The 25,009-nt window shown below is 45.3% G+C and overlaps 1 protein-coding gene across 6 annotated transcripts in view; it reads left to right on the forward strand.

Moving 5' to 3' along the window:
- KCTD1 (potassium channel tetramerization domain containing 1) overlaps nucleotides 1-25,009 on the forward strand; it is a 106,548-nt gene that overhangs the window by 24,670 nt on the left and 56,869 nt on the right. Inside the window, exon 1 of one of the 6 annotated variants that reach the window (XM_055799425.1) lies at nucleotides 8,069-8,174. The exons of 2 other annotated variants lie outside the window; for them this stretch is intronic. Coding sequence is in view for 2 of the 4 variants with exons in the window: in XM_055799424.1 (XP_055655399.1) it covers nucleotides 9,374-11,224 (1,851 nt within the window). In the remaining 2 variants the exon portion in view is untranslated. Of the gene's footprint in view, nucleotides 1-8,068; nucleotides 8,175-8,273; nucleotides 8,716-9,043; nucleotides 9,143-9,242; nucleotides 11,225-25,009 lie in introns of those variants that run through there. 3 more of the 6 variants (XM_055799426.1, XM_055799428.1, XM_055799424.1) reach the window with 3 other exon arrangements.

Consider the following 25,009-nt stretch of genomic DNA (forward strand, 5'->3'; position numbering starts at 1 on the left):
CAGTGGGACACCAGGATTTTTCTAGTTTATTCAGCAGCATGTGAGGTTCTCTCTACCTGGCCCTAATTAGTGCAGGCACTAGTGGCCAAACTGGTATTCAGAAGACAAAATCCTGTCCCTCCCTGTTTGGGATCTGACGAGCTCATTTGAAGTGATGGGTTAACAAATTGAATCTAGAACTTCCTTTCAAATACAGTGCCTGTCCCAAAAACATTACAAGTTAATCCAGATACTTCGATCCCTTTAGCTTCACAAAGCTCCTGCAATCCTGCCTCTCCACTTTACATATGACTGAGATTCCTCAGTACTTAAACACCAGTACTTTCTGATGGAACTTTAGAGAACATTGCTAAACATTTTAGTGTAAGCCAAGCCCAATATATCTTGCCGAACAAAAGTAAAGCTTTAAAATTTGGGAACTTCAGTGAAAATAGAGCTAAAATGATTAAATGCTGTATCTAGAGTTGGGCAGAACTGCTGCAAATGCAGTGAAATAGTGGGAGCTTTCAGAGAAGGATCCTGAAAGTCACATCTAGCTAGTTTTAGAGGGAAAAAAATGTGGTACAGAAGATGTAAAGCACAGAAAGGATGTATTTTCCTTCACTCTTCTACCAGTGTGCCAGAAAGACCAAAGGTCAGGTTTTCAGGAGAACACTGTGTTCACTAACTCTAATTTAATTATCTACCCAAGCAGCCATGTTTGCAAATGGCTAAGCACCAAGCTGCTCCCATGGAAACCACATCAGGTGCAAGCATGTTTAAAGGCACATCTGGCTTAAATACCTATACAACAGTTTTCGAATGCAGAGACCTTCTAATATTTGGAATTATTGGTTCTGAGAACTCGAAGAAATCAGCATATGAATTTCTTGCAGCAGTTCCTAGTGGTTCTTTGACTCTTCTAAACTTATTGCCAAAGAGGTGGAAAAACTGGCTTGCATAAGATTTGGATGGTGATTTTTTTGATAAAGAAATCTTGAGAGGAAAAGAAGTCAGTAATTTAGAGACTCATCCAGAAACCCAAGTCAGGTTACCAGCTCAGCGCTCATAGACAAGTTTTTTCTGGGAAATCCCAGGAGTGACAACCACCATCTTCAGAATAAGAAGTCTATCTTAAAAATCACAGGGATTTCTTCTTCCTAAAATTACAAAACTGTGGTTCTCCACCTGATTTCCAGGTTTTTACAGAGCAGTAATTCAAGGTTTCAAATTTGTCTTCCAAACACTCATTTCCAACCCCTCCATTTCCAGCATATGGAGGAGGAAACTCCAAACGCACTGAGTATCATGAGGCTGTGAGAATTGGCAACCCTGTTATCAGGGTGTTGCTATCAAGGCCAAATCCATAGGAATGACCTTGAAATAAAGGCCCTATTGTCTCTCACCTGCTCTTCAGTCTGTCCAACCCCCCCAAAACTTGACAATTGGAATAGGATGCTGGGCTGTTTGGAAAGAGATTAAATTGTTCACAGCTGCCTGGGAATTAACAAACTTCCTCCTCTTTCCGGTGGAATGCAGCATATTTCTGAGCCAGGTGAAGGATACCATGTGAGGTTCTTGGAGGACCTGGAGTTGGCACAAAGAACAGCATTTTCAAGTCTGCACATATATCTGAGTTACCAGGGCTCAATAATAATTTTCTGGCAGATTAGTCCTGCCCTACAGCAGGTTTCTATGATCACTAAAGCCAGAAAGAAAGCAATGGGTCTGGATTTCACACTTTATATCCTTCCACACTGAAGCTTTGATTTTATAAACTGCTTTTTTTCCTTTGACATCAGTCAGCAAGAGCGAGTCAGAGAATACACAGGTAAACAGCAGAGTAAACTGTAGGGATGGGTCATTAACAGGCCAAGTGACACACTCATAACTTGGAGGATATCATTCAGAATAACTTGATAAACCTTTGCCAAGATTGCTGATGGAGAGACTGTGCACTGCAAATTGCAAATGTGACCTTGTTTTGTCCAAGGCAAAAGAAGAACTTACAGGGTTTTTCTTGTTTATTTTAACAGGGCTCATTGATCCTAAAACCCAGGGTCTTTATTAGCAAATAACTACCTGCTTGTAATTAAATAATTCAGTCCATGAATGTGCAAAGTGTTGGCTCTGAGGGCTTTAAAATGATTTTTCTTTATTTGATGACACCTTTAGTTCTGTGAAAAGAAACTGAATTTTAGCCTTGATCTTCAAATAAGGAAACATTGAATGAAGCCCAGCTTAATCTTTCATGGATGGGAAAAGGCAAGGCTATTCAAAGCAAAGTACAACTCGGGGATGGACAAAAAATTTTGCACTTAAGCATTCTTAACAGTTGTAGAAGAGTTTTTTTTAAATGCCAAACTCTAACAATATACTGATGCTTACAAGCTGTTAGAAGGTATTTTTCATCTGTTTTAGTATTAGCTGCTACTGAAAAAACAAGAGGTACATCCAATGCATCCAGTCTTTCACTAAACTGTGTAAGTTTTCTTTATCTTAACTCTGAACCATTTCAGGTTTTTCTACTTCTCCAGGCTTTACTGTCTATAACTTAAAATACAGGTGCAAACTGCAAAGAGACCTTTCAGGTCTCTTTTACTTCATGGCCTCTGGCTTTAAACCTCAAATGAAAGTCCTGACAATATCCTGAAGATTTCCCCACAATTTTTACCTGAAATCCCATACACTAGCAACATTTAGTTTATGAGAGGCCTTTTGCATAAAGGACCGGTCAAATAAAAATCAGTATGCAAATTTTCTTTATCTATTAATATTCTACCACATGTTCTACCACTTTTTTCTTGCTATGAATCAAATCACTCTCTGATAAAGGATGTGACAGGGGCTGGCAGTAAACGTGCTATACCTTTTTATCCCTGTACTCTTCTTCCATATGACCTATGAATTTATTCCCTTCTACTCAAATGCTGCTTTACAAGTGAGTGTAACCTGTGATGCAGATCTCATTTAGACGGTTTCTGTGTGTTCAGATCTCAAGGGATAACTAAAGATGCTTTAGCATCTCACACATAGAGAAGGGAATGTGGCATTCTATTACTAGGGCCAGAAAACATCATGACCAGATAATGTTTGAAAAGAAAATAGGTGCAAAAATTGCACAGGTCAGATTTGCAAACTTCATATGAAAGAAAATGGAGGGAGAATGAAGGGGAGGCGTACAAAAATTAAGAAAGTTGTGTTTAATTTTAAGTACTGCTTCAGCAACAGAAAGGTGGGTCTGGGTGACAGCCAGAGAAGGGCTCTGACACTGTTTTAACAGTATGGTTACACCCTCTGTGGGCTTCGTTTGAACTCACTGAGTTTTAAAGTTGCTTAAACTGGGTTTGTGTCAACCCAGCTGAGATAACTCAATTGAGAAAAGAAAATCCAAGTAGACAGACCATTGGTACTGGGGGTTTTGCTACATAAATACCTGAAAAGGAATTTCCAAATTCACTATGACACAGACATAATACTGGTGGAAAAGAGGAATAATCAGTTTATTTCAGTCACTAAGTCAAAACAAAAGTATATTGACAGTGAATTCATGGTATAAAGAGGCTTTAAAGCCACTAGCCGATGGTCAGTGGAAGATTCCTTTTGCAGGCTGCACTGAAGGCCAGCTGTTGCCCTATCCCTTAAGGACCCCCAGCTCTGAGAAAAGCCTGGTGTGAGTAAGTTGTGCGTGGTGTAAAGCCCTACCTCTGGCTCTACACGGCAATGGGCGCTCAGCATACCTCATGGCAACACAGAAGCTTCAGGTCACGCAGTGGGGACAGAAAAAGCAAACGATAAAATCATGCAGAACAGAAACAAGGTGGAAAGTGCATTTCTTCAGAATCTCATTACATTACATTTTCATTAAATTGTAAGAACTCCGGTTTTTTTCTTGCTTTTTTCTTAAAGGAATGTTTAAGGAGCCTTCTCAGCCAGACCCTGTTGTCATATAACACTCACACCTCCCTGCATTTCTAAACTTCTTCCAGGCCAGTGTGACTTCCAGCCTGAACTTTTAGTTCAAAATAAAGTTTTATAGGAGGATTATGGACAAAAAGTAGGATTTCAAGAACTACATATCCAATACAGCATTAATTTATGTAGTAATTAAGTATTTCGTAGTACTAAAAACACTGTATAAAGTGAAAACTTGTACTTACACAGACCTACACCACCTATAAACAAGGCTTTGTGGTTTCACAGGGATCTCTCTTTGGAGGTTCCCTTCTTGAGTTACTGGATTGGTCCTTCTAAATTTCCCTCCCCTCCATGTAGAATTTATGGACCCAGCTGAAAAGAACTAAAAACTAACTTAAATTGTCAGCCTGGATGGAAAGAGCTCTTTCTCTCCACACAGGATAAATGTTACGCAATTAACATGCCAGGTTGCTCAGTGTCAGTAGTTCATAGAAATGACGACAACTGCTACAGCAACTATAACCAGCTACTGCTGTGCCACCCGGACCAGCCAATTTGTTTCAAGTGCCCTCATCACCACAGAAGCAAAAACAAACATAAACTGAAACACAGCTAAATAAAACATTAATATATCTCCTGGCAACTTACCTCCAGCACATTTTAAAAGACCCTTGAAATCTTTATGCAGTGCAATGCAATTTATTACCTGTCTCTCTCCAAGCTGTCTGACAACATAGCTCTTCTATATTTTTGGAAGCAAAAATGCTCCAGCTGCTTGACTCTGAAAATAATGATAATTCCTGAAGTCTTGACTTTTAATTTGCCAAGCAGTAAACGCATGCTTTCTTACAAAGATGATGACTCAGTTTTTCTCTGGTTTGTTTTGAAAAAGGAGCAATCAGGAAACAAATCATGGCCTCAGCAACAAAAATATTGCTTTTGTAAAAGAAAAAAAAAAGCAGTCAAGTGACTAACGGCAAATACCTGTGGGGAAAAAAAGTATGAGCATACTTTGGAAATGAGCTTTCGATTGGCACTGTGGAGCTTCATGAGGGGGCTGGTTTGATGCTACCTTCACGTTTCACAACTTGTCAATAGCAGCTGGTGCTTTGATATGAGCAGTTACCGCTAACATTTCATAATATGACAATCTAAGAGGTGAAATAGCTTTTGTATTTTAAAATTCATTAAGAAGAGCTGCAACTTAGCACTGATGGATTACTTTCCTAAATCAATGTCTCCTCTGTTGAGTTATATAAAACCATTTAATTGCCATGCAGACAGGAGATGCTAACTTGAAAAAGCAAAATTTAAAATAAAAGAGATTTAAAATCTATTATAGCACATTATATGTCAGCATCAGCTGTCCCTAGTATCAAGAAGTGATGGAACAACTAGAAATATCATATACACAAGTAAAGGAATAAAATTAAAATTGAATTAGCATTTTGAAGCCACAGTTCTCAAATGCTAAAAAAGCTTATCTCAAAACTGCATGTTTCTGGGTGGGAGAAGGATTTCTAGGACATGCTTTTTTCCTAAGTGAATTTTCCAAGAGTCCTAGTGTTATTTGCCTTCTAGTTCTGTAGTGTCAATATAGATTTCTCATACCAATTTCGTCATAGCCTGCTTCTACAGCGAGAATATCTTGTGTTTGGAAAACATATTAACACATTTTAAGAACATGTTTATTGCATTTAAACTAACAGTAAAAGTATACATGGAGAAAATGTCATTTTCTTAAAAAGATGCCATGTGGTCAGCCTTAGGGTTAACCAACAAGGTTGTTTTAAGCACTGTTTTTAAAAATATTTTCTAGGTGCCTAGACTGGATCCTGGGGAGCAACTGGGAGAAACCCAGTGGATTCTCTTTGCTTCTTGGCTTTTGGGGGATATTCCAGTTTACTTCCTAATGAAGCTTCATCATGAAACACCTACCAAGAAACACCAAACCAGGAAGGCTTAGGTGTCTGTAAGTGAAATAACCTCTTATAGAGGCTACAGAAGTAGCCTATGTTAGTCTGAAGGAGAATAAGGCTGTGGAGACCTTTAGCACAATAGTCAGGTTGTCAAAGAGCACAGCTCTAGCAGGCTCTCTGCTTGCCAGGAAAGAGATGAAGGGCCAGGGGGAAGAATAGCTTAAAAAAGAAGTGAGGAAAGGCCTGAAATTATTTGGTAACATGGTTACAAGCATTACCTCTATTGTAAAACAACTGATTCATGGAGAAGGTTTTTTGGGTTTGGTTTTTAAGCTGGAATGTTTATTCTGTGGTGTATGAACTGATCTCCAGGTATACAGAAGGAAGGATAATCCAGTCCAGGGTTGCAACCTAGTGGGGCAGGTGCATCATTAGTGTTCTGTGGGTATTACATCTTCTTTACTGACAGCAGTAATAAAATGTATTCTCCAAGTGTGGACAGGACCTATATGAGAATCAGCCAAAAACCTTGAGTCCTAGAGGAGAAGCTGTCTATGTCTGCACGGAGCTCTCAGCAGGATAAAACTTTGATTAGTGACATGGAGGGTGGAGTGGATGTAAGTTTAATGTTATTATGCCAGCTTGCATTAGACAGCCTTGTGCAACTCTGGCAGTTTCGGAATGCAGTTTGATTACCTTGTCTAGCTTGAGAGCCTGAACAATAGGATTTAAACTTCTGGAATACACCTGACTAGGCTAAATCTTATCTTTAGGAATGTAGGCAGGTAAGTTAACATATATATATATGATTAATTTTCATATACATATATATACACATACACACACATATATACAGATAGGTTATATAGGTATATATACACCTTAAGCGGGTGGCTTCCCAGTTCTGGGCACCTGCAGCACACTGAACACCTCACTTGCTACTCTCTGAATTCCCCCTGGCTGCTGAGGTGCTTCCAATTGATGTGTGTAATATGGATGCTTCGTATACATTTTTCCCCTCCAACCTCACTGCAAGTTCTTTATGTCCTTTATACTTACTAGTAGTATACTGGGCTCCATATTCATCTCCAAGTCTGTCAACATAGTTCACCTCCTGTAATCAGGAAATGGTGATTAAATGAACATCCAAGTACAGAAGCTGTCAACCTGGTGTTCATCTTTTCTAAAGTTAAAAACCCCAAATGTTCAACTACCTTTTGCACTTATGTGGCTCTGAAAAGCTCTTCTTAAAAAAAAGAAAGTGGCTTCGTCTCTCCTATGATCTGAAGACAGAATCAAGTTCAAAGGTCAATACCAATCACGTCATGTTTAGCATTTATGGGAACAATAAAGAGGAAAAAAAAAAAAAAAAGATCTCCGTTGAGAAGGTGTGTGCTGCAAGCTCTGCGGTTCTCTGTCTTCTGGGGTGGGTTGCTACAACTCCTAAAAGGAGCTTGTCTGGGGCGTTTGGATTTTAACCACAATAAGGCTTTGCTGCTTTTAGCTATGGTTCAGCATCTGGTCCATCTCGTTGGAAGCTCTTTGAGACTTTGTTTCAAAGTTGCAGATAGGGTATGACGGGGGAAAAATGTTATTTATATCCTCTTTATGTGCATAGGAAAAAATTATCTAGAATGAATATATATATGCCATTGACCTGAGCGGGAACATAATCCGCTCTCAAACTACAGAGTGAACACAACTTCTTTAGTGCGTGCAGCGTCTTTGACCTCCGTGTAATTACTTCAGGCTTACATCAATATAACAGTGCCGGGTTTCTTTTCAATTATTTTCTGGGAGTGGCAAGCTCTCTGCCCGGAGTGCTTATTTGTTTCGAATTGGCCTAATTTGCTGAACAATTTGCGCATCCTTTCTCCGGGATCCCACGTTTGCCCGGACGGCAAGGGCTGGGGCTGGGGCTGCCCCAGACCCCCGGTCCGTGGCCGCCGGCGTCCGCCCCGGGGGGCAGCCCGGCACCGAGCCCCCTCCAAGGCAGCCACAACGGCAGGGGCCCGGCGCTGAACTATTGCCTACGGATGAGTAAGCAGCAAATGTGGGTTATAACTCCGGCCAGCAGCTCTGCAATTAAGGCGATAATTTCAGGTGTAGCCAGTAGTTGTAATGAATATTTATTTCAACGTACCAAATAAAAGAAATGGCCCGGTTGGGCGGCACGGGGAGGTCTGTGGGTACTTGGTTTGTGTAGTGCGGGGAGCTGGCAAGGCACGGCACGGCACGGCACGGCTGCTTCGCCCTGTCCCGGGTGGGACAGGGCTTGTGCCCTCCGTCCGGAGCCCATCCCGGCAAAGGGCCCTTCCCGGGAAGGAGGGGCGAGGCGGTGGGCTGCGGCACCGCTGGGTACGGCTTCCCCGGGGCAGAGCCGGGCGGCGGGCAGGGGCTGTACGGCGGCGCGCACGGGGTGGGGGGCGCGGAGCCGACGGAGGGCAGGGCTGGGGCTCCGCGCCGGCTTCCTCGGGGGCTCCCCCTCTGCGAGACACCCCACAGAGCGGCCTCGCCGGGTCCGGCGGCTCCGGACCCCGTGCTCGCCGGCGTGGTTGCGGGAGACCCCTCGGTTTTCTCCCCGCCGCGGAAGGGGCTATCTGAGGGGGAAGCCGGGCGCCCGGGGAGGCAGCGGCGGCACGGGGGGCCGAGGGCCTTCCAGCAGCCCTCAAGGCTGCAGCCGCAGCGAGCCAGAGGGCCGCCCGCGGCGCCCGGCAGCCCCCCGAGTGCTAATTTCTCCCTCTCTGCAGCCAACCTCGCCGGCGCTCCCGCAAGCGGAGCGAGCGCCGCGGCTACCAACTGGCTCTTCCCGGGCGGGCTCCGAGCCGCACGGATGCAAAGCCCCGCGCAGCCGCCTCCTCCCGAGCCCCTCGACCGAAATCCAGGCGCCTGGCTAAAGGTGCGAGGCCGGCGGCGAGCGGTGCCGCGGGAGCCGGGGCCGCCCGCGCTCCGGTAGCATCCTGCCGGGGTAGAGCCGTGCTGCCGGACAAGCACAGCCCGAGTTTTTTGGGTGGGGTTTTTTCTTTCCTATGCTTGTTTGTAAGTTACTGTGAAATGAGGACGTGCGAGGGTCCAGGAGGTGCGAGGCGTGCCGACCTCTGTCCCAGCTGCTTGGTGGCAGTCGGTCGCCACCGAGAGCGCCGCTCCGCACACAGAGTGCCTTGTTATTTTGGGGTTTTCTGGGGGGATGGAGAGGCGGGACGGGCGCCAGAGGCGGGGGGGAACCGCCGGGCCGGGCCGTCCGCCCCGGCCCGGCGGGTCCCCCCCACCCCCGGCGCCCATCTCCGTTGCTCGACGGGACGGACCCGAGGTGAACGGCGGGCGCGGTAAGTACCGCTCCCTTCCCCGCGGTTCCCCCTTGGCGCGGCGCAGCCTCCTCCCCATCCATCCCAACCCCTCCCGCCCCTTCCCCGCCGCCGCCACTGGGAGCGCGGCCCCTTTAAGAGCCCGGCTTTGCCTCCCGGTAGCTGAAGGTCATTAAAACACAAAAGCGCTCCAGCGCTGCGGTCCAATATAGCGCATGCGCCCTGCCCGAGGACTGGCAGGGAGACGGCAATATGGCGAGAATGCCTGGCAGCGGCGGCGGAGAGTGGAGCGGCGGCGGGGGAGGCGGAGGCGGCGGTGGGAACAATGCGGGGGACCGGCCGCCCGGCCGCGGCGTCGCCCCCCGCCCGCACCGCTACTGCAGCGCCGGCGAGGAGGAGGAGGGCGAGGAGGAGGATGAGATCCAGGAGGTGCAGATAACGGGGTACGAGGAGGAGGAGGAGGAGGAGGACGGAGCCGATGGGGGGCTGCTGCTGGACGAGGAGGAGGAGGAGGAGGAAGAGGACATGGGTCTGGAGTGGGACGGCGAGGAGGAGACGGAGCCGCTGCCGCCCGCCCCGGGCCGTACGCCGGGCGGCAGCGGCGTCGGCGTCGGGGCGGCCCCGGGGGGCGCTGCGGCGGCTGCCCCGGGGGGCGGCGGCGGCGGCGGCCCCGGGGGGACGGTGGAGGACGCGGAGCTGGAGGCGGCCCTGCTGCTGCAGCGGCCGGAGCGGGCGCGGCTGAGCGAGAACACGCGGCTGGCCACCCGCTACGCCGTGCGCATCTTCCGCGAGTACCTGAGCGAGAAGGCGCAGAGCCCCGACTTCGAGACGATGGACAAGGGGGCGCTCTGCCGGGTCCTGCGCTCCTTCTACGCCGAGGCGCGCTCCAAGAGCGGGCAGCTCTACTCCAAGTCCTCCCTCATCAGCATCCGCAGCTCCCTCAACCGCTACCTCAACGAGCCGCCCTACTGCCGCACCCTCGACCTCACCAAGGACCCCGAGCTCCGCGCCGCCAACCTCACCCTGGCCGCCGTCATCCGCAAGCTGGAGGAGCAGGGCGCTGGGCCGGTGGTGCAGAAGCAGGCCATCACCCGCGCCGACCTCCGCAAGCTCTACACCTGCAGCGTCTTCAGCACCCAGAGCCCCTTCGGGCTCCTCAACAAGGTCTGGTTCGAGACCTGCATGTACTTTTGCACCCGGGGCCGGGAGAACCAGCGGGAGCTGGAGGAGGACTCCTTCGGGCTGGCCGTGGATGAGGATGGGCGCAAGTTTGTCTACTTCAAGGCGCTGGGGCCCTACCACAAGTCGCGCTCGTCCTCCTGGAGCAAGAAGCGGGCGGAAAGCAGCGACGAGGAGAACCTGCCCCGAATGTATGAGACTGGGACTGAGTTCTGCCCCTATGCCAGCTTTGTCAAGTACCTCTCCAAGCGCAACCCCCTCTGCAAGGCCTTCTTCCAGCGCCCACGGGACCACTGCAGTGAGGGCGATATCACCTGGTACGAGAACAAGGCCATCGGCAAGAACCTCCTGGGCACCCGCATGCAGATGCTCTCCAAGGCAGCCAAGCTCTCCAAGACCTACACCAACCACTGCATCGGCGCTGTCTCCATCGCTACCCTCAACAGCATCGCTGGCATCGGCACCAAGCTGGAGGGACCACAGCCACCACACCACCACCCCCCTCACCACCACCACCACCACCACCTCCTCCACCACCCCACCGGCGGGGGCTGCTACACCCCTGCTGCCCTGAATGGTGGACCACGGGCCCGGCCACCCGCCACCAACCCCTATGTGCTGCCCAAAGACGGTGACGCTGCGCCAGTGAAGGCAGAAGTGGCCGCGGTGGCCCCGGCCAAGCGGGCACTCTACGAGGCAGTGTTCCCGGCGGGGGCCGCAGCCGGTGGTGACGCATGCGGACCCTCCGCCTCCCCCAAAAGATTCTGCCGCCGCCCCGCTGAGCCCCTGGACGCTGCCGCGCCTGCCGTGGTGGTGGTCTCAGTGAAACACGACCCCCTGCCTCACCTCCTCCCCGAAGCCAATGGGCACAGAAGCACCACCTCACCCACAGTAGTTTCACCTGCTATTGTTTCCCCCACACAGGTAACTGGAAAAAGAAAAAAGAAAGAAGGAGAAAAAAACCCCAAACAGGTGGCACCCCTGCACCCTGTCCCACATAGCCCCCACTGCACCCCTCCTTTCTTCCCCACCGCTCCCAAGGCTGGCCACCGATACACACTGCCAGCCCCGGGGTGCCTCCTGGGGTGACTCACTGTTCAGGCACCCGACGAGCCCTGTTGCGAGTTATCCAACTTCCTCGCCCCCCAGTTTCCTCACCCCCCCCCACCCCCGCCACCGGTCTGGTGGCCACTGGCTTGCCTGCGTGCCAGTGGGTCAGATGCGAGAGGTGCCTGGGTGCTGCCATGCGCCCCCTCGGCGGCAGCACTGATGGCTGCCCTGCAGGCTCTCTCTTTCCCTCCTTTTTCTTTCTTTCCCCCTTTTTTTCTTTATCTTTTTGCGGGCGATGTGAGTTACGGGCCAAAATCGTAGATAAGGGCATCAGGTATCATTAGTGTGTGTGGTGTTCTTGATGTGCTAATGAACTATTTGAATAACCTCAAATGCAGGAAACAGCCGGGAGAATACTCAATTACACACTAGTAATGAGGGTGTAATTTTAAACTTCAGAAGTTAACAAGAGGGTTAATATGGCAATTGCATTCATCTTGTATTTGTTTATTTAAAATTGCTCTGTTTCCTGGCAGTGATCCTCTTCTTTTTTTTTCTTTTTTTCTTTTTTCTTTTTTTCTTTTCTTTTCTTTTTTTTTTTTTTTTTTAATAAGGCAAATTGGCTTTAGTTGCGTTAGTTACCATAGTGGCGAAATATACAGTAAGAGCACAATTAAACGGGTTTAGGTGCAGCTGAACTGTGGAACGAGCCCAAGTTCATTAGATGTGTTGCGTTGAGGTAAAGCAGTCTTGTCAAAAACGCGGTTGAGCTGTGCCTTAATGCGTGCCTTGGGGACCCCTTCTGCTGTGCGCCGGCACAGTGCTGGTGCCTGCTCCCCATCCCCTCCGACAGAACCTTCATTTTGGGGTGTCTGAGCGCCGGAGCTTAATCACTTCAATTAAAGACTCGCTGCACCTCTGCAATTGGCTTGAAGTTTGGATGTCATTCTAACTCAGTCTGTGAAGCGTATCCAGTTGCGTTGCGCCCCATAAAATACCACGTTTCAGGCAAGAACTTCACTGCTGGCTGCCCTGCACGGTTACAAAACTCTCCTGACATTCTTGTGTCAAGTAATAACAGGGATCGCGGCTGTCAGCCCCAGAGCGCGGCGCTGGGCGGGCACAGGTATATGACATGCCTGAGCTGTTTCCCAAGTGGAAATACCAGTTCTGGACAGACTGACCCTTTCAAAGAGTTTGCCAGCTAATCAACCCGCCTGAAGGCTGATTGGGGGGAGGGAGAGTGAGGCTTCCAGTGAATGCCTGCATAAACCTCTATGTTCTTTAGAATACCTGTGACCTCTCCTTTCTAGCAGGGGCTTTTTTTTTTGGACCACTTCAGTGCAGTACTGTAGTTTGATCTCTTGCTGTGCGTATCTGGTGTCTCTGAATGGCTTAGAGGCTTGATTATGTGCAGATAATGTTTTTGTTCTAGCTCATTATTTCAGGTATAAGCTGGCGCTCTTCGCTGTATTTAACCCTAGACTCCTCTTTGCCTCACTTTTAATGACCTTGAAAGTAATTTTGAAACTTCAGGCATAGTTTAGCACTTTTAGGGCAGCAGTGCACACGAATATGGGAAGGGGAAGAGCAGTTCTGATCCAGTTAGCGGTAACGGCGTATGCGTGCCTTTAACCTGTTAAATGAGGTGTCTTGGTACCTTCAGTCACCAGGCTGGAGACCTTGATCTCTACCCCAGCCCACAAATCTCTTCACACTTGCATAAAGCTTAGGCGACGAGAAATCCAGCTGCTGTACTGTTTGTTGCAGAGCTGTGCTTCCTATGTGAAGCATTCGGAGCTGTAATTCTCATTAGTGGCGGACTATGGGGAGAAAAGGAGAAATATCTGAAATAGATTACAGAGTACACAGGCATGCGCTGTTTTCTTAAGTGTATCAAGAAAATGAGCAATCAGCAAGGATACTAGACAGTGTGAGGTTTTTGCAGCAATTACATGGAAGTGTTCATTGCCGTTCACAGTTTAATGAGCAAAACAAGCTGCCCAGCCACTTTTGTAGTTGAATCTTGCCTTTTCTTCAAAACTCATTAATTTAAGTCTTTAGGAGAAGGAAAATTCTCTAATTTTTTTGTCTTTTTAATTGCCGATTCTTGTCATCAGTTTTAACTTACACACTTTTTCTGGGATGTGACAAAACGAAAAAAATACAGGCTGTGGAACAGATTTCCTTGGGAGAATGTTAATGCTAAACTTTCTCTCCTTAGCTACATTTTATAATAGTTACACTAATCGAGGTTCAGGGCATTTCCTGGGGAAATTAATGACTGGCTGGGGTTAATGGCCCAAGGCATTGCCTGAAGCCATTGACTCTCCCAGCCAGTCATTAATCCCCAGGAAATGCCCTGGCCTTCAATCGTTATTGCTTAATTATAAACAAAGACTTTCCAGGCCATTTTACTGAATGCATCTCATCAAGTAACGTGACACTAAATTCCGCTGTTGACAAATATTACTGATTCCTGGAAGACATGAAAGTCCTAAGTTTGTCGTTTATTGGTTGTCTTTGTAATTATTCTTCCAGGGAAGGATTTTGCTGACCTCATGAACTTGGTGAAAAAATGGTAGTGTGATGAGTGGTTTTCTTAGCATCTCTATACTACGTGCATGCATGCCCCCCCGCCTCCCCCCCCCCCCCCTTCCGTTTTTATAGCATTGATAGCATTAAGCAAGGTATGGAAAAGGTTAAATGAGGGCACCAAATGGGATATCTTCGATTTGCAGTGGCTACAAACTTTAGGTGTAAAGAGTCTGAGCGAGGATATCAGTTTTATGCTTGTCTGTCGTGGTTGCTGCCGCCTTTTGTTTTAGCAAGATGTCTTTTCAACACTGGGTTTGTAGGAGCCTCCTCCAGAGCTAAGGAAAGGTACATTTAACATACTGTCTTGATCCAGCTATTGTTTTAGGTTGCAACCTTGAGACCAGCATTTATAGCAGGGGTCCTCACACTTTTTAACCAGGGGGCCGGCGCGCGGATGCAGTGGCAGGCAGTCATCTGCGGCTGCTTGGTTTCCCCCCACAACCCCCGGCGGGGGGGGGGGCAGGGGGTTCTGTAAATACCGGGGGCCGGATTGAGGACCCTGGGGGGCCATATCCAGCCCGCGGGCCATAGTTTGAGGACCCCTGATTTATAGCGTGTATTTTAGAGCATACAGCACTGTGCCACCATGGCACAACTTTCTTTTCAGTCCTTATTTGCTCTGAACTGTAGCAATTTTCCTGCTACTGACAGCAGTACTTCAGTTCAAGCTGATGACAGAGGGATGTAATTTGGCTGTTGTTTGTCTCTCACGTTACTGAAAGATGAACAATAGCTAAAGTTTAAGCTTTTGATGCTACAAGGTGATGGTGGCTGTTGAGATTTATAGATGTGGTACATGCTGAACTTCCTACAGTAGTAATAACCAAAAATAGGTGTAGGAAAATACTGGCAAATGCCATGAGTGAGGAGAGTTGGCATGTCATGTGAAAATGCTTCTGTTACATTGGTTCTCTAACTCAGTCAGGTTTCTCTGGGCTGCTTGTGAAGAGTTTCATCAGCTGTTATCTACCAAACACTCCGTCATTAAAACATGAGCCACGTGCATTTGTCTTAGCTGTTCCAGGGAATCCTTAATTTTTTCACTCGTGCTTTAAAGTCAGAGCTGCCCTTTCTGTTTTCTTTTTATCTGGCACATGTCTCTTCATTGCCTTCTGCTCTCTTTGAAGGGCTTGCTTTGACCAGAACCAGAAATCTACTTCTGGCTGCAGGTTTTGCAAAAGGAGGCAAAACAGTAGCACATGACAAATACAAGTAGACAGCAGGCACAACTGAGAACAAATCAAAGTAACTATTAAGTTACTCTAGCTCTTTTTACTCTTTGTTTTTGGAGGTGGATAAGAATCTTTCTACTTGATCCTTGATCTGGGGACATCCTGCACTTCCATAAAATGGCCACAAAAAGGGCTTCCGTTCTGTACAAATATTTGTAGTACTCTGATCAGAGTCATCGCTAGACTTTTTCCAAGTATACAGAGTAGGAGAACTCATCAGACAGCTTCAGGGAAGGGTGCTTAGGATGGCAGCTTTAGGATGCTAGGCTTTATTTCGATACAGATAATAGATGGGGCAATATCCTTATCTTAAAGGCTTAAAGTACAGTAGCTATTAAGACTGATGACTGCTAAGTGCCTTGTTAGTTCTTGTGACAGTACTTCTGTTGATCTAGTTTCAGAGGTTAGTACTGGCTGCCCTACTGCCTAGTTAGTGCCATCCTCTTTGATTAATGGATTATCCCAGGCTGCGAGAAAATCCAGGATTTACTTAGTGTCTTATTTAAAAGAATCACTGAGGCTGAAATCTTAAAATGTGAAGGTTAAAAGAACTTTTAACCTACAGTTAAAGAAACTGTACCTACCTTAGAGGCTACTGTTTGTTTCTTTGTGGTTGTTTGTGGTTTTTTTTTAGTGGGAAAGGTTTTAGTCTTCTGCTAAGTTAGAGATGTGTAAAGTGATTAACTGTAGAAGGGACCTATTGTACCTGACAGACATCAGAATTGCTTTGAAATCATCGGGAGGCAGGGGATAGGTTAGCAGGGGTGTCAAATATGGTCCCCAAAGACAGCTTTCTTATCAATCTCCATAGCGAAACACATGAATCCTGGCTATTGCTCTCTTCTGTAAAAGTCAGTGTTGTTTGTAACTAAGTGCTTCTAAAGATCATTGAACAGAGATGGGTGTTTTTTTGAAGACAGTAGGATATCCCGGGCTATGTTCCTTATAACTAACATGAGGTTTGGTAGGCATGTGAATGTTTCCCAAGATGAGTACAAGAAAAGCAGAACAGAGATTAAGCTTAGTGATCTCGTATACAGCTTTGGGAGCAGTGTATGCACTGGAAGGAATGAAGGGAACTGCTTGTTCTGTCCTAGACTGAAGTTTGTCCATTTTGGATCAGCTGTTGGGGAGGAAATTGATTTAATGTGACTCAGGAGAGTGTTTTACAGATGTGAGAATGGTGTTTCGATACACACGTTTAGAATTGTGGTTATGAAGTTTAAAGTCCAATACTGTCTTTGCAGGTCCTCTTAGTTGCATTGGCATGATATATTGGAGGTACCAAATTTTGTAACTATTTCAGATGGTGATTTCTTCCACTATTACTTTCATTTTCAATATATTTTTACTTTCTAGAAATTAAACTCCTTTCATTTGGTTGCATCATGTGAGCTAGTCTGAAAATTTCCTTGGTCCAGCCTTCGGTGACGGTAAGAATGCAAGAGGCGATCCATTTTGTATAACTCAAATGAAGATGACCTTTTTAGTACAATTGGGAGGAAAAAACAGCATCATTGAAGCACTGCTGTATTTTGACACTTTAGAAAATTCTATTGAATCTGAAATGACTATGTTGGTACTATTCCTCTGTGCACATCAAAGATAAAATGCACAAATGTAAAGGCAGCAGAGAGCTGCTTTTTTTTTTTTTAACAGAAAGTCTTCTGTGTATCCTGTAAAAGATTTCCCATTGCCCACTGCTCTCCTTCTAGAGAGCAAGAGATCAGAAACTGTTCAGTCTAATTGGTGAGTCTGTATGACAGTGAGCTGCCTTATTTCATGTATGGTGTAGAAATAAATGAGTGCTTAAACCCTTTGAAACACACCACTACTGCAGAAGCCATAGGCTGTAATTAAATTGAATGTGGGGTTGTATTGTCTTGTGCCCTTGGCTATAAACTTGATAACATACCATGGTACACCCACTATTGTGTTAGAAGCTGGAACCTAATTAGCGATGTTGTAGATTTTCAGTCACTTTCGAAGCCCTTCTGTTCATCTTTTTCCCCGTGTCCTCTCTTTCTTATTTTGTTTTTCTGTTTCTGAAGCAATAAATGCACCCTTCTTTTCAGAAGGAAATCATTAAGGGCATGTAGCCAAATATGTATGTGCAAGATAATTTTTTATCCAAGGGACAAGTGTTGGTAACTGCATTTTATCTGATGTAAAAGAGATTTATTAGTGTTGTGATAGTAAAAATATATAATCATGTTTCCAGGGAATGCTTTCTAAGTTTCTTCCAGGCATTTTTAGGGGGGAGTGAGGAAGGGGTTGAAACGTCTCATAATACCTTGATCTAAAAGTAACATTGGAAGACATGGGATTGAATTCTGTTGTGGTTGTTTTTTGGGGATTATCCACAAGGAAAAATGGCTCTTCTGGGCTTTTAGAAATTCACATGCTTTTGCACTCAGCCAGTTTTATTTAGTTGATCTGAAAACCTTCAAACTTGCTAAAGACTTAATCCCTAATGAGAACGAGTGCCTTTGATGTGTTCTTAATGCCATTTTTAGTTTGGGAAATAATCAAAGTTGTGGTGCACAGATGCAGGATACACATTTTAATTGCTATGCTTACCTATGCATCTCTACACTTTAGGACAGATCATTTTAATTGAATTGAAATTTAGTGAAAATTTTAAGCCCTATTCGCTTTACCAATGTATGAAAACATTTTTTTCACTGTGTACTTAGGGTACATCTGCTCCGTATAACAGTCCTGTGCATGGATACCTGAGCTAGCACCTCCTCGGGACTTCTGACTTGCTTCATGTGGTAGCTGGAGTGGTGCACTGTGCTGATGTCATTTGCGGTGTTTGTGGTACTTAAACTGGGTGATGTGTTATCATGTAGCTTTTGGCAAGGGGTATTTGCTTCTCTTCAGTGACACCAGCAGTGTGAAACTGATTTTTCTCCTGTAATACTCTCCTGGTTTTCCATTGGGGAACAACAGGAGTCCAGGAAGACAAGGCTGATGGGATCTACAGGGAGGAATGGACTATAAATCCTGTGGTGAAGCTTCCCCAGGGTGAGGGTAGGAGAGGAGGTTTGAGAGTAGTTTTTTTGGTAGTGGGGGTAGCTCATGGGGGTAGGTAGAATGTTTGGTAGGTGCTGTTCAGGTAACACAGGCTGGAGGACTTGTCCTTGCAAAAGGAGGGCAGAAATCTCATAGGAGGTGAGGGGTGAGGATGAATTTTGGCTTTCCTTCTATTTTCTTGTCCCAAAGATCTTGTGGAGGTGCCAGGGTGATTTCTGAGCTGGCTTCTCTCTAACACAGTGCTTCATTTCACCCTCTTCTTAAAGTGCCCAGGAACTGGGTCTGATGATGCTGTCATTTGTTTTAGTTTGGTTTCGGTATGGAGACTGAAAGGAAGAGGATGCTGTGTAGCTGGGACTCATACTTTGTAGCTCCAGTGAAGGTGCCACAGTTCTTGGCTTCCCTGCAAATCAGCACCTGTGTACGCTGTTAGTACTTTCGCGTGTCTGTCAGAAATGTGATGCATAAATGAATGACTTCCCTAAAACATTGTATTTTAAGCTCTTTTTTTTTTTTTTTTCCATATGTGTGTTTATGTTTAAAATTAAGGCTTGCTGGGGAAATTTCAAGAGCAATTTCTCAACACCCTTCAGCTGAATCCTGAGCTTTTACTCACCGTAGTAGTATATGTAGCTGATTTTTTCACCATTGTTGGTTTTTCTCTCTGTGTTTCTGGAGGCTTCAGAAGTGGCAGGGAGAGGTTGATCTGAAGTGAGGACAGCATACTGTGTCTGATGCTTTGACTATGAGTTATTAAGGTCCAGTGTAGTCATCCTGAGCTCTCACTCTGATCCAGGGTTCCTGGTTGCGAAGCCTGTGCTCGCTTTGCCAGTCTGAGCTGGTTGCGTGGGTGAGGTATCCGCAGTGCACCCGAAGGAGCAGCGCCGAAGCTCTCAGGTGCAGTAGGAAATCATCAGCAGTTAATTACCGAGCATCCTCTGGCTTAAGTCTCCCCTGGAGAAGCAGCAGTGGAAGCCTGTGGTGTGTCTGGCCAACGTGGGGATGGGAACATGGGGTATGTGGGTTTAGCACGAAAGAGGGGAAATCCGGTCGTGTTGCCCTTCTCATCTCAGCTCTGCTTGGGGTGGGTTGAGACTGTTTCCTCCTTGTGCCTGAAATGTGAGGAAGAGGAGGAGCGAGGAAGGTGAAGTAGGCTAACATAGCTTGCTTCCTTCCTTCCTTCTTGCAAGGGCTGGCTGTTACCTGTGACGTGCCTGATAAATTCCTTCTGTTGAAGTCACCCTCCTCAGAAGTATGTGAGTCATCCGAAGTGCTGTAATTAAACCCGTATAGTTTTGATGCCAGATTAGGAGGACCTAACTGTGAGAGTTGGATTGACAAATTGGAAAGTGTAAATGGGAACACAGATGTAACAGGCAAACCTACAGGTGTAGTATGAACAGTGTGAATGTCAGATAAAGAGGGGAAACTGCTTGATTTGGTTGCCTTTCTGACTGTTTCCCAGTGTTTCGAACAATTTTGTGATGAGCGGTGCTCACGTAAAGGATGCTTGTGTGCTCTTCCTCCTTTTCTCAGATACGACAGTGATAGCAGCTGCAGTTGTTTATTACAGGAGTTAGCTAGAAAATTATAGCAGACCACATTTGTGGTGATTGGGTGATGATGCCTTGTGTACGCTTTCATCAAGTTTATCAGTACTAGTTTCCATCTTGGGTTTAGAAAACATGTTGTCTTTTTCTTGTCCTCATAGCACTAGTTTCTGGAAGCTCTCCCTGGACTGTTGCAAGAGCAGGTTCACAATTCTGTTCAATTCTTCAAAATGCTTTTTAAAGAGGGGGAAAATGTAAGATGCTCTAAGCATGTGGATTTTGGCAAATAACCTGTTCAGAAAGAACTGTTTAGCCTTTTAGTATATTTTACACTTTTTCTGGTCTCTTAATTTGGTAGTGCTGAATCTTGCTGGGTTTCTCTCTTTGAAAATACAGTTTATCTGAAAGAAAATTGAAGCCCCTCTCCCTCTGAAAATGCACACTAATCAGTGACTGGCAAACTTGGGAGTGGAAAAATAACTTCTTGGAGGCAAAAGGGATAATGCGAAACTCTGTGGTCCATGAAACCACGTGAGGAGAACTAAGTTCTCTAGAACTGGCTGATGTTTGTAGGAATATGATTTCTTTCCAGCACAAACACTTTAGAAAGTTACATTCTTTAGCAGGGATGGCAATGCAAATCCGCCAGCCTTTCACTCTGACTCTTTTGCCCGAGTACTGTTTGAAAATAAAATGGGCAGAGTGGGACAAATGTGGTTTCAGTGTCAGACGCAAAAAAAAAAAAACTGCTGCAAAATCGGCTTTCTGAAGCTGCTGCCAATCCAAAGCAGTATGTGTAACACAGTTACAGTTTGATTTTTAAAAAGCAGAAACAACTTTAATTCCTTTCAGAACTTTGTAGTTTTGCCTTCCTTTTAGGGTTTTTGACACACTTGCAAAGCAGCCTTATTTCTGGTTTTATCTTTGCAAGTTACCTTTTTGGGGAGAATGTTAATGTGTTAATTTTGAAATGCACCTGCATTTGTCAGCTGGTTTGAAAAAAAAAAAAAAAAACCCCAAACATTATCAGTCTTTCTGATAGGGCATTCAGAAGACCTGAATGCAAATGTTTCCACTGAAAGTACTTTCAGATACAAGCTTTTCCCTTCAGTTTTATGTATTGAAAAGCATCAAAAGTGAGGAAGTAAACAAAAATAAAAGCTAAGGAAAACCAGGTTCATTGTAACTAGCAAGTACAAATGTGTCAAAATGGATTTTGAGTTTAAAATGTACAATGAATGACTCAATACTAAATACAATAATTGATATGCTGATGCATTGTACTGGTGTATGGACATAGCACTACACTACTATGTAAATGTGTGTATGTACACTACTACGTATCCCCATGGTACAGAGGAGAATTCAACACGTCTTTGTTTTTTAAAGTTTACTATGATAATTCAGTAGGAAAAGAAGCCTCCTGTCTGTGCTAAAGTGGAATTTTAACCAGTCTGTTTTCCTCACACAGTATATTCATTTCTGAACGGCTAATAGATATCTTCAAGATCATGAATATAATAGTAGGCTACATTTGTAGAACAGGATAATGATGTGGTAGCAACTGTTGCTCATGTAAAGTGTACGGCAGACACTTTCAGAAGTTTGTGTAGTGTTTTAATTGTTGAGAGGTATCAAAGCATCAAGTCAAATCCATATCTTTCTAGGAAAAGATATAATAGCTGATAATTTATATTTTTTTTTTAGATTTTGCAAGCCCATGTCTGAATTTTTGCTAAAACAGCAAAACACACTTACCCCCTTCTGTGCTTAGTAACTTAGCTGAATATTCTTATTAAGGCATTTCTGTTTCTGTAAAATGCTGGATGGATTCCACTGGACACTTGTTCTGCCGCAGGGTTATGATCTTACCGGTTTTACTTGCTGTAAAATGCTCTGGTGTGGTGTTTTTCTGGCATTCTTCTGTGAAGATTTCCAGTGACAGCTGCAACAACTACGCAGCTACCCTTACCTTCACAGCAGCGTCCCCTCGCACTGCGCGTGGGGTGGCAGAGTCCTGCGTGGCCCTGTCCTTCTTGCGAGAGGTCGGTTCGGGCTTCAGCACAAAGGAACGGTGCCGCTGGAACCGTGACCGTGCAGCGCTGCCGCAGGAACGCTGGGCACTGCTGCTGGCAGCCCGCGCCTCTGGGCTTCTTGGGTCTTCTCGGGCTTTTCTCCAAACAAGAAGACTGAATACTGCAAGGCAAAACTGAAATTCCTCATCCGTTCCCCCCCAGTTCTTTTGAAACCTAAAAGCTTCAACACAAGCCCCAGTCTGAAAACCCTTTGTTCTCTTTAACATTAATGACAGTGGTCTGAAATAGCTGTTGCCTCCTTTATCTGAAGGGAGTAGATTTTTAGGAGGGGAGGAGAGGAGAGCAGAGATGGGCTTATGAACCTATCCAGAGGTCAGAAAGCAGGGGTTAAATAACTGTAGTAGCAGGGTTTTGAAGGCAGAACATATGAATTTTGTGAGAAGGAAAAGATGTGGAAATAAGTTGAAATGGAAAAGAAGGGGAGGGAAAGCAGGGTGAGCAAACTTTACCAGCTATCTTGCTACAGCACATCAGTTTGGAAACTAGATGAATTTCTGTATACAAATGTGCTTCTGCCAGATTAGTTCAATGGATTCAAGGGGTGGGAAATAATGCTTCTGTTTGGAGAGGGGCTAAAATTGGAAGAAGAAATTAGGATTAAAAAAATTCCTTCTCTTCTAATGCTAAATAACAAATGTAGTAGGTACACTGAAGAAAGATTTGATCAAGGAACAGACAGACCCAGAGGGATGGCAAAGAATAATTGTGGTTTTTTTTTTTTTTCTTTAGAGTAGAAATGCTAGAGGAAAATGTAAAAGAACACTGAAGGGGTGGGGGGGGGCAGGGAGTCTTGGTTTTCTTCAACTTTAAAGTTAGTTAAAAGAAAATTATTATGACTTAATTTAAGTACGTTGTATTATTGCCTCATATGGAAACGAAAATCTAAAGATTTTTTTCCTTAACCTTAAAAAATGTGACATTTAAACCAGTGGTTTCCTGTAGAGTTTTGTATCAGAGTAAGCATTGGTTCTTGGATATGTATCCCAAAAGAAAACCATTTCAGCGCTGTGGTAAAACAGCCTCTAAGCATTGTGTTTATTTTTATGCCTAATGGACAATAAACTGGTTTCCTCAAGCTACTTGAAATACTCCTTGTAAACTAAAGTGTCCGAATCAGTTTCTCATTCACATCTTATTAAAACTCAGTGAGGAAGTTGGGAAAACATGTTTTTGATCAAAGCGCTGTATAAACTAGTCATCTACTCCATTAATTTTCAAGCTACTTCATAAAATTTCTGAGCAGAACCCCGGTGGATTCCTGCTTTCAAAGACAGCTTCATCCCACCTGGATGCTAAACAGAGAGAGCAGCTCCGCTGCGTGATGGGGAGGCACGTGGGAAGTTTTCAGGGTTTAGAGGAGAGGAGACAGTTGGAGAGTCTTTTTTTTTTTCCCCATGTCTATCTGACTCGCAGTTTCCTAGTGGAATCCTGAGTTTGTTGAAGTATTTCCATGAATAGCTGTCTGCATCCGAAATGACTTGTGTATGCTAGTCTATTCTGTGTGCACTAGTGCCTGTATTTCTATTGTGTGGTCAGTTCATGTTACATATGACGACCTTAAATGCCATAGTGGCGTGTTTGATCAAAACACATCTTTTTCTCTAAGGAAACAAATATAGGGTCATATCTCTGAGAAGTCAGGAATTTCTCATTGGTTCTGGTGGTAGGTGGCTGGATGCTAACTTTCAGTAACCCATTCTTGAGAAGAAGTCGTGCTGCTATCATATTGTACCCCACTTTTTCATAAATATATTCTAAACTTCTATACAGGCTCTTTTCAGGTCTGTTTCTATGAAGTTTCTGCCTCTGCATCTTAATGATAGGAGACCTCAGATCAGTATTTACAGCGTCTGCTTCCAAGCTTTATATATGCAGCTACATCAAGATACATGGTTACGCACTTTATAAGAAACTTATTCAAGAAGTGTTCACCTGATGAACAATATCTGCTTGTTGGCAGTGGTAGGGGGATACTTTGAGCACTGTTGTAAAAGCAGTAGTATTGTGTTTTGGAGAAACGGTCAAATTTGCTGGCTTTGTTTTGACTTGAAAATTAAACCTCTGTTTTATTAGGGGGTGGAGGGGTGGGGATGTATGTGAGAAGTGGCCACCACAAGATAAAGCCTCCCTGGAGCAAGCACTGTGCAGCCTGCATGCCAGCGGGACAATGCCAGTAGCGTAAGAAGTTGTGCTGCAAGAGATAGGCGATGGCAGTGTTGGAGATGAGGTACCAGCTGATTAAAGGCTATAAGGAGGAGACAGGCTACATGGCTGAAAAAGCTAGTAAAAGGTGTTAGTCTGGTTGCACCAGCATTCTAACCTGAGACTGGGGCAGAAAGTCCTCATCTTAGTAATGGAGAGTGGTTAGCTGTTCTTAAAGCGTTTGCTGTTTGGTTGGGTTTTTTCGGTGACTTGTGCAAGAATTAGTCTCAGTCTGGATCCTAGTGGACAAGTATCCTGGCAGTGCAGGCCACCAGAGCTGACACTGATTGTCACTCCTGTTGGCAGTCTGAGTGATGAGGCGGGGGAAGAGCTGCCCTCACCCCAGAGGTGAGCTCCTGACTGTCAGGACAGGCTGATGGCCACGTGAGAAAGCTGGCTCTGCCAGTGGTGCACTTGCTGTCTGGATGGTCTGCTGGGCTGTGGATGTGATGTTATCTAAAAGTAGCAGACTCCTGTATCAATTTAAGTGGAAAAACAAGACTAATGGCCAGTTTTGCACTCTCCGTGGCTCTCAGTGATTGTGAAAAATAGCAGTTTGCTTCTCCATCCTCCTGGCTTTACCGTCTTCTTCATATAACTGAACTGACTTTTACTGATGGCATGTTGTGTCTAATCATTTCTTAATGAAGCAGATGAGTATATCTTATTTTATCCTGCATGAGCTTCTTTTTGTCACTCGTTCTTGTTTCCCTCCACTCTGTTTCTGCTCCAGGCAAAAATTATTTCCAGCTGAGAAGGGCTGGATGCATGTCATTCCAGAGCAATTGTAAATGACCCTACAGATTCGCTACAGATTTCCCCTCAGTGCACACCCCCGTTTCTCACCTAGAATTCATGCAAGAAAGGTCATATGGGGCCAGACCTGAGGGGTGTCTGTCTCCGTACCCCATCCCTACATCAGTGGCCAAGAGCAGATGTCTG

The sequence above is a fragment of the Falco peregrinus genome, chromosome 3, assembly GCF_023634155.1.
Source record: "Falco peregrinus isolate bFalPer1 chromosome 3, bFalPer1.pri, whole genome shotgun sequence".
NCBI lineage: Eukaryota > Metazoa > Chordata > Aves > Falconiformes > Falconidae > Falco > Falco peregrinus.